General features: G+C 36.6%; 5 protein-coding genes across 5 annotated transcripts; 4 read left to right on the top strand and 1 right to left on the bottom strand.

The window, feature by feature from the left end:
* Positions 1–563: 563 nt before the first annotated feature.
* LOC133845976 (uncharacterized) lies at positions 564–1,168 on the top strand. The gene is made up of 2 exons (XM_062280675.1): positions 564–623; positions 679–1,168. The coding sequence occupies exons 1-2, from the start codon at positions 564–566 to the stop codon at positions 1,150–1,152; spliced, it is 534 nt and encodes a 177-aa protein (XP_062136659.1). The 3' UTR covers positions 1,153–1,168.
* Positions 1,169–1,504: 336 nt separating this feature from the next.
* LOC133845966 (uncharacterized) lies at positions 1,505–2,044 on the top strand. Its single transcript, XM_062280654.1, has one exon. It carries the CDS (start codon positions 1,580–1,582, stop codon positions 2,042–2,044), a length of 465 nt encoding a protein of 154 aa, XP_062136638.1. The 5' UTR covers positions 1,505–1,579.
* Positions 2,045–2,492: 448 nt separating this feature from the next.
* On the top strand, positions 2,493–2,951 carry LOC133845958 (uncharacterized). Its single transcript, XM_062280643.1, has one exon. The coding sequence runs from the start codon at positions 2,493–2,495 to the stop codon at positions 2,949–2,951; it is 459 nt and encodes a 152-aa protein (XP_062136627.1).
* Positions 2,952–3,188: 237 nt separating this feature from the next.
* Positions 3,189–3,786, top strand: LOC133845420 (uncharacterized). The gene has a single exon (XM_062279876.1). The coding sequence runs from the start codon at positions 3,325–3,327 to the stop codon at positions 3,703–3,705; it is 381 nt and encodes a 126-aa protein (XP_062135860.1). The 5' UTR covers positions 3,189–3,324; the 3' UTR covers positions 3,706–3,786.
* A 2,377-nt stretch (positions 3,787–6,163) lies between these two features.
* Positions 6,164–7,198, bottom strand: LOC133843260 (uncharacterized). The gene is made up of 3 exons (XM_062276718.1): positions 6,916–7,198; positions 6,540–6,857; positions 6,164–6,483 (listed from the first exon to the last, which is right to left on the bottom strand). Exons 1-3 carry the CDS (start codon positions 6,988–6,990, stop codon positions 6,325–6,327), a joined length of 552 nt encoding a protein of 183 aa, XP_062132702.1. The 5' UTR covers positions 6,991–7,198; the 3' UTR covers positions 6,164–6,324.
* Positions 7,199–8,902: the final 1,704 nt, after the last annotated feature.

Genomic DNA, 8,902 nt, shown 5'->3' with positions numbered 1-8,902 from the left:
ATATTGTATTACATATGTATTTATATTACATATTTTGAGAAAAATTAAATAAAAACTAAGATGAGAATAAACTGCAAATGCGAGATATCCGCAAGTCATTTTTAAAAGAGCAAAATCGTGCGGTATTAATTTTAAAGTACATTAAATTGACATACCGTAAAAATACTAAAAATATACCAATGGTTTTTTATGTATGTGTGATACAGTACTACATTCTACTACATAAAGTGCAAAATATACCAGATTGTCAACCCAAGCAACTAAGACCCCTAGTAAGAAGGCGTTCTCGCTCATTCAAAAGTGTTTCTTTCATTTCCGTATGGATAAGAAGATATTTATAGAGACCCACATATTTGACTGGACACCCAAAAAGGATTAAGTTTTAATTACTCTTTATATACAAATAACATAAGTACCACATAAATATTATTGTGAACATCAATTAAAAATCGATTAGTTGCAAGTATCTCGTTCATCCCGCTAGCTCGATCATCCACCACTATTACAGTAAAGTTCACTTGAGTACAATCATCGAGATGAAACTGTTCATAATTTGTAAGTCAATGTTCTGCCTGGAAATCGCAGCACTGCTTTGCATCTCTAATCTGGCACTAACGGAAGCAGTGAGTATTATTTACAGTTAAATTCTTATTTAAATATTAATTCTCAAAAAAAAAGTCCAGCCTACTGATACAATCTGGCGAAAGTAAGTTCAGTCCCAAGTACTTTCAAAACTTTACCATTGACATCATCAACAACACGCTCAACCTGGAAATGACCACCATAAAGCCCTTTACACGTGGCTTTAAGGTTCATCTCGACTTCTCGATCAGTCTGGGCAAAACAAAGCATTATCAAAGTGTCTTCTCACACATCATTGATACTTGCGGAGTTGTATCTGCAGTGAAAAACAATATATTTAAGTCCTGGTTTCAATCAATGCTAGAACATGGTAATTTCATGTACAATTGCCCAGTTGTTGTGGGTCAATATTTTCTACGCAATTGGAAGTTGGATGGAGAATTGGTACCTCACTATTTGTATGCTGGAGATTACCGTGTGAAGGGTCACTTCTTCTTCGGCAAACTCAAATCGAAACATGAGGATTTTGTTTTAGATCTAACTATATTTGCATTGTTAAAAACCAATTAAGTTAGGTTTAAAAGTACAACGCAAAAATATAAATACTTCTAATTTGAGTATCTGAATTGATATCTATCAAATTTTAACTACATTTTTATAATTTCCATCAAATTATTAATGTTACAGAACTTTTTAAATGGTCAATTAGACTGTAAACAACCTAAAAATAACGTAATTGTAAAATAATTATCATAACGCATCGTTGAGCGCGAAAGATAATTCAACTGAATTGAATTAGAATATTAGAAAAATAGGATAAACTGTTAAAATTATTTGCTTCAAAAGTTGACGCCAATAGCATCACAAATGTTTTCAAACAACCTCAAACTAATGGTAACATTTGTTATATTATATTTGGCAGCAGATATTTTGGTATGTCCTCGCTTCTTAAAAAATGCATTTATCAATTTTAATTTCTTTTTAACAGGCAAATAAAATGATATTCAAGAACGGAGACTGCAGATACAATCGTGAATTCTTTTCCAACTTTACACTGCTTGTTAACAATGACCAACTGCAAATGGATATGATTCTTGAGAGACAACTTGTCATGGGTCTAAAAGCACATCTCAGCTTTGAATTTCGTGTCTCAAAATCCAAGACGTACCAGAGCTTATTTCAGCACGATCTGAACTATTGTAATATGCTCAAGGGTAATCAGCAAACACTTTATCGTCGTTTGTTTTTAAGCATGCTTAAGGTGGGAAACTTTGCCCGAAGTTGTCCCATTCAACCCGGATATTACTATTTAAAGGGCTGGACATTTAATGGTGATATTGTGCCCTCATTTTTGTACTTGGGTGACTATCGCGTTGGCGGCAGTTTTTACTACGGAAAGTACAGAAGAAAATCCGAAAATCCTCTGTTAGAATGCACCTTGGAAGCCATACTGCACAACTAAGGAAAGATAATAAAACTAGACTGTAGTCTTAAAATAGCTATATAAGAAATAAAATCAGACTGGATCGATTTCTAATAACTTGATATATTTAATTTATTTTATTTTTAACTGAATCCAATTTATCGAACACTGTGCGAATAAATATAACAAAAACAAACCATTTTCAATTGCGTATTTAGATAGATGATCGTCAGGCCCGAATGCGATATTTGATTAATGTAATCGGTCTGGCTGTATAAAAATATGATTTATGAATATATCAACAAGCGCATCGTAGACTTTAAGGTTAGTTATTTAAGGGAGATTCAATGTGGAGCTTACTACAGCTCTGTGTTTTTTTGCTGATCATCTCCGGCAACAAAGTGAAGTCAGTAAGTTATCTTTAAATGAAAATGCTGAATGACTTTCAAATGTTCGGTTTGCGGTTATTCAGAAACGAAGCATTGTGATGACAGTAGGCGAGAGTAACTTTAATCGCGATTACTTCACCAACTTTACATTTCAAATCAAAAGTGGCAAAGTCTTTCTGGACATGTATCTGAAGAAACCCCTGCTCAAGGGCTGGCGAGCTCGTCTGGACTTTCAATTGCGAGTGAGCAATGCGAAGAGTTTTCAGAGTATTTTCTCCACCACAGTTGATGTGTGCAACATTGTGAATGTCTACAAGAATAATCTCTTCAAGAAGTGGTATAGTAATCTGCTCAAATACGGCAACTTTCTGCGACAATGCCCGTTAAATGCAAGCCATTACTATATACGCAACTGGCAATTTGGCAATAATCTGCTGCCACCATTCATAACGACTGGGGCGTATCGCTTGGAGACCTACAATTTCTATGGCAGGTACAGGGCCAAAGACGAGGTCTTCATAATGAGCTGTAGTGCCGATGCCACCATAAATGATTGACCAAATGTATAGTTTAGTGAAATAAATGATTATTACTATGACTCAAACCACGTGTGTGGGATTGATTTGTTATTAATGAGCTCAGCTAAATTACCATATTTGGGCAAGCTGAGATCATTCTAATTTTGACACTTAAAGCGTGAAAATGTTGCAGTTGCGTAGTGTTTCGATTTTTGCTATATTTATTCTCACTTTGCTATTAATTGGAATAAATCCTAGTAAAGGAGTAAGTTTGTTTGAGTCTTAACAAAGAATTCATAATCCATGAGATACATTTCAGGAACGACGCGTTGACTTTGTGGGCAGCAACTACACTTTTAATCCGGCTTACTTTACGAGTTTTTCTATCACAATTGTGAATAAATCCATAAGCATGGACATGGTATTGCTGAAGCCCATTCTGCGTGGCTTCAAGGTGCACATCGACTATCAGCTGCGCATGGCCAATGCCAAGAGCTATCAGTCGATCTTTAGTCGCCACGTCGATGTCTGTGCCATGGTCAGTACTGTGAAGGATGGTCTGCTCAAGAGCTGGTTCAAGAGCATGGCCAGCCACGGCAACTTCATGGCCAACTGTCCAGTTGAGGTGGGTCATTACTATCTGCACAACTGGCGCATGGGATCGTCGATGATGCATCAGTTTCTCTACCCGGGGGAGTATCGCAGTCGCGTCAACTTCTTCTATGGCAAATATAAGACCAAGACCGAAGACCGTGTGCTCTCTATTGTAATGGAATCGCTTATATCAAACTGAGACAGCAGGTGAAGAATAATAACAACTTCTTCTGCTTCACCTTTTGTAAACTTAATAAAGGTTCATATCAGCGAACGGCTCAAGCATAATCGATGCGATGATGTTGACATTTCCTTCAAGTGTGCAACATATTCATTATAGCGCACATTTTATATTATGCCGTACTCGGGCAGAGGGCAGAGCAAACGGATGAAGCTTGCAGCTTCTTGAGATATAATAATATCCTGTACATGGCTTGCAACATGTGGCATGCTGTTGATTATCGATGGCGCACATTCTGCGCTGCAGTCAAGAGAGAAAAAGCGTACAATGAAATCGAAAATGGAACATTCAATTTAGCTACAATGTCCTCGATGTCATCATCATCATCTTCATCTTCATCGTCGTCGCATCCTCATCGATGTCCTTTAACGCAAGGCAGCTGTCGCATGCAGCAAATGACGCTTTCTTTAACTGCATTTGACCTGTCGTCGTCTCTGCTTCCGACTGCTGCCTGCCGACTTCCGTCTGCCGCCCTCCAACTTGTGTCTCAGCTGTGTCTGTGTATGCTCTTTATCGTTATCGCTTCCTAATTGCCGCCCTCCACCTGTTTTGCTCGTCCCGGGAGGTCCTGGCATAATTTTCACACATTTTTCCCAATGATTTTGCTCCAGGCTATGCGTGTGCATGTGGTTGTCTGGGCTCGCCAATTTGCCTCGATTCCCGCTGGTATAATTATAGTCTCTCAAGTCCTGCGCCTGGCAGCGCCTGAAGCCATTTGAGCTGCCCGCTTGACTTGTGCTAATGACTGAAAGACAGGTAAGCTTTGTTTAATTAGTTCAATGCCTACCGAGCCATTTAATTGGCCCATGCTCGGATATGGAATCAAAATTTGATTTATGTGGAATTTACGAGTAATTCAATTCGCCAATAAGGCAATTCAATATTGGGCAATACAAAGTATTTGAGATGTACGACTTCCATGTCAGAGTTTACGTACATGTACATATATACATGGATGTACGACTTCAATGTTTAAATTTACTATAGTTAAATTTACAATTTCTTCAACATTTGTCAAAAGTTAATCAGCCTTTTCTTGATAAAAATGTATCTCAAAACAGTTTGAGAGTATTTTGATTCTTCAAAAGAAATGTAATATTGGCTCCTACAAAGTCGTAGTTCCAGACTTCAACACTAAAATTAAGGTTAATTTATGATTTAAATTAAAAATTAAGCTAAAGTTAAAAATCCCATTCTTGACAAAATGTATATCAAAGTTGTCAATTCGTCAAGAGAAATTTCATTTTGGTTACTACGCAAAAATTATTGGAGAAAAATCGTACATCCAGACTTCAATATTAAAATTTAAGTAGACTTATGATTTCCACGAAATGTAAGCAAAAGTTTATCACCTCATTCTTGACAGAAAAGCATTTTTGACTATTTCAAAAGAAATTTAATATTGGGAGCTTTAAAAGCTATTATCAAAGAAAATTTAGTAAATTAAGGTAAATTAATGATTTCCTCAGAATTTGAGCTAAGGCTAATCAGCCCATTCTTGACCGAATTTCGAAACTGTTTGAGAGTATTTCAATTCGACAAAATAAAATATATAAATAATTTAGGATGTATGACTTTAATATTAACATTTAGGTAAATTTATGAGTTACTCAAAATTTAAGCAAAAGTTAATCAGCCCATTCTTGACAGAAAGATATTTCAAAGTTGTTTGACTTGCGCGAAACCAAAGCACTTGCTTTTCCCATTGTAAATCAATTTCACGGCAAACAAACGTTAAACGTTATTTAACGCAAAGCACGACAACTATAATGATGGCAATTTCCTTGAGTACACGACGCTCACGCCCCCCGCATTACGTTGTATTGTCTCTCAAAGAGACGCCCCCGAAAACGCCGTAATGCACTGCGTTTGTTTTCAATGACTCTCTGCTCCATGTCTTCCCCCCTCATTCCCTTCCCCCGTCCACTGTGCTACTGTGCTCGTCGATGGCGACAAAATACAAGAAATTGCGCTTTGGTTTTGCCTTGATTTCAGCGGAAGTGCAATGATAGCAATAGGAAAAGGAGATGAAAAGAAAAAGACTAGAAGAAAACACTGAGAAGACGTTGCATACTTTGCAGCGCGTGCGAACGTGTCGAGTGTGATGACGGGGTGATGGGGTGGAGATTGGGAAGAGGGGAGCCGGACAAACTTGTCGAGTTGTCGAGGGAAATACTTTGGCCAACTGTTATTGTCAGTGTTTAAATTATTTTGCGCTTAGTTTGCCACTCGCATAAATCGCAGCCAACAGCTGAACAGCTGCACTTGTCCGCCGTTGCGTGTCCACGTTCATGTCCATGTCCTTGTCCGTCCAACTCGTCCGTGTCCCACGTTTTTTATGCTGCACTCTTGTCAATATCCCCAATCCCCAGTCCCGAGTAACGAGCGTGCGTCGCGTGCGCAACAAATTCAACCATGGCCAGGTTTGAAGCTCATTAATTTATTTATGTGAAGTGCACGTGCCACGGTTTTCTCAATTGGAAGTGAAAAATTGTGTTGGCGATCAAATAGATACATTTGTGGGCTCTCTGAATCATTCAATATCTAATGTGCGACAAATTGAACATTTATCAGCATTTACTTCATTTTAATATACACAAACATTGTGGTATTGGTCAGCATATCGTTGTCCCAATCCTTCATGTAGAACAACGCATCAATCCGAAAGTGTCCTGTGAGTATGAAAGCCGGTATGCTATCCTTATCTGGTCTCAGATCCCTCCAGTAATATTGACCCTTTCAAAACGAGAATACTATTAGGAATTATTCTAATTAAATACTTTGTGACTCACCTCTTCTATGGGGCAACTCATGGGCATGTTGGTGTATCTATAAATGTTCTGCAACCAAATTGTAAACACATTTATGCCTTTAGCTTTGCCAATCAGTTGGCACAAGTTCATATTATATGCAAAGATATTTTTGTAACGATTCTTTGTTTCTCGCTGTGTAATATTCACTTTAAGCCAGAGATCCACAGTTAAATCTCTTATCAAATCAAGTGTCATGTTTATGGCCTTGTTATCTTCGCTAATACGCGCTGCATAATTCGAGGCATATTTGCGTCCAAAGTCGGTTGAAACTTTACGAAAGTGTAACGTATTGAAAGCCTGCGAAAGAATTCATTTAAACTAAATTTAAATTATATGTTTGGTTCATGAATCTCACTCTACGGCTGGTGCCTCTTGGTATATTATTGAACAGCATTATTGTAATTAGTAATACGGTCACAATCCGACGCATAACTTGTTTACACTGAACGCTGAATTACGAGTGAATTTTGTCAACAATCAGCAAATCAAGTAAAATAATTATATTGCTATTATTCGTGACCTTAAAATAGTTCATTAAGTTATATCATTGTTGGATTAAATAGTAAATACTCTATAAAAATTTAATATTGTAATACAATTAAAAGTGTGGAATGGTAAATAGTACTATATTTCTGACTAGAGAATATCAGTTTAGTTATCAACCAGTTATCAGTTTGAAAACATCGAAAATGCTTATCGATTAATTTGGTGTTGCAAGCCACCAAAAATACTACTAAATGGTAATTTATTTTAATTAACAGATAAGTTGTCATATTTGTGAAAACAAAGCATAGTGAATAAAAGTTACGCAAGACACATAAATATTTATAAAGACTTCAGAAATTATACTTTGTTTCAAAAGAATGTAAGTTATTATTTTAAAAATATGGAAAATGCTTATCGATTAATTTAGTGTTGCAAAACACAAAAAAGCTATAAAATTTTGTATATTTAAAAAACATAAGTTGGCAGCCTGAACCGCATATAGAGTTTGCAAAAAACAGGCACTGAATTGTTAAAGAAGATTTGCAGTGAATCAAGTTAACGTTTTTACTTTAACAAATAATTTCAAGTACATCATAGCTATTTGAGTGATCATTTTATTATTAACACCATTGAATTTTGTTTGAATTAGTGTAAGTACATATATATAAAAAAAAAACATTTTTAATTAATGAAAACATATTTAAAAATTTGAAGTAAAGAAACATGACTTGAAGTATGCATGTATGTATTTGTTGAATCTTCTTTTAAGTTGAACCAATAATAAGATCTGATCCGCCACGTAAATAATAGGAAATGATAATCAAACTATTTAAAAAAGAAACAATGAAACATTTTTGACCATATTCATATACAGTAGAATCCGGTTATAACGACTCCGCTTATAGTGTCCGACCGGTTATTACGAAAACTCGATGGCTTGGTTGGTCCCCATACAAACTTATATGAAAGGGCCTCCGCTTAGAACGTCTCCGCTTTTAGCGACTAACCGCTTATACCGACGAAATTTTTCAGAATTCAACCGGATATTGCGACGAAAAAAAAAATCAGCGAAATAATGCAAAAAAATGTAAGCATCAAACGATTCTGTTAGAAATGTATGTATTTAACAGTGATTGGCACTCTTGCTTGTGTTCGACAGGAAGGTTCTTATATTCTCACTACTCTCTGTTAGTTTTAGCTGACGCCTTAGCTTATGCTAAGAAACATGCAAGTATACGATTTATTATGGAAAAACGATGATATTAAATAAAATTTATAATTTTTTTTTTGTTTTGTTTAAAAATTAATTTATTTTATCTTAAGACTCTATTACGAACAACCATAAAAAAAAACAAAAATTTGTTTTGCTCCTTTCGGTTAGTGCGTCTTCCGGGTATAACGACGTAAAATCGTCGGTCCCTTGAAAGTCGCTATAACCGGAATCTACTGTATAACATGTCGTGCTTATAAAGCACTCCTCTTATAAAGCTGTGAAGCCCAAGTCCTGAAAAAAACTTAGATAACGTTTTCTGCAATGTTGTGCTGCAGCCTCTTCAGGTAAAAATCTATCAGCGTAATTAAATTGCAGCGCCTCACAGTTAGCCCAACAGATTGTTCACTGCAGCCGCAGTTGCCAACGTGGCGGGGACCTTCGCTGGAAATATGATAAATTGCCCCTTTCAAGAGGCAGCTGCAGTAGCCGCAGCATCAGCGGTAGAGGCAGGGGCAACGGCAGTCAGACGGCATTTGCTGGCACATAAATTCAAAAAGAGCCGCTATTGCTGCTAACCAAATCTTAATTATAAATCTAAGGAAGCACTTGGAAAAAATTACCGCAAGCGCAGTGCACTGCCCTG

Source organism: Drosophila sulfurigaster, chromosome 3 (genome assembly GCF_023558435.1).
Source record: "Drosophila sulfurigaster albostrigata strain 15112-1811.04 chromosome 3, ASM2355843v2, whole genome shotgun sequence".
Taxonomy (NCBI): Eukaryota; Metazoa; Arthropoda; class Insecta; order Diptera; family Drosophilidae; genus Drosophila; species Drosophila sulfurigaster.
The sequence above is the reverse complement of the archived record's forward strand: the minus strand, read 5'-3'. Positions and strand labels throughout refer to the sequence as shown.

What these genes read in the sequence shown, in the direction of transcription:
- LOC133845420 (XM_062279876.1), top strand. Translation starts at nt 3,325, where the DNA reads ATGGACATGGTATTGCTGAAGCCCATTCTGCGTGGCTTCAAGGTGCAC.
- LOC133845976 (XM_062280675.1), top strand. Translation starts at nt 564, where the DNA reads ATGTTCTGCCTGGAAATCGCAGCACTGCTTTGCATCTCTAATCTGGCA. An exon ending in ATCTGGCACTAACGGAAGCA is followed by an intron (nt 624 to 678) that starts GTGAGTATTATT and finishes TCAAAAAAAAAG; the next exon opens with TCCAGCCTACTGATACAATC.
- LOC133845958 (XM_062280643.1), top strand. Translation starts at nt 2,493, where the DNA reads ATGACAGTAGGCGAGAGTAACTTTAATCGCGATTACTTCACCAACTTT.
- LOC133843260 (XM_062276718.1), bottom strand. Translation starts at nt 6,990, where the DNA reads ATGCGTCGGATTGTGACCGTATTACTAATTACAATAATGCTGTTCAAT. An exon ending in CAAGAGGCACCAGCCGTAGA is followed by an intron (nt 6,858 to 6,915) that starts GTGAGATTCATG and finishes ATTCTTTCGCAG; the next exon opens with GCTTTCAATACGTTACACTT. An exon ending in TGAGTTGCCCCATAGAAGAG is followed by an intron (nt 6,484 to 6,539) that starts GTGAGTCACAAA and finishes TCGTTTTGAAAG; the next exon opens with GGTCAATATTACTGGAGGGA.
- LOC133845966 (XM_062280654.1), top strand. Translation starts at nt 1,580, where the DNA reads ATGATATTCAAGAACGGAGACTGCAGATACAATCGTGAATTCTTTTCC.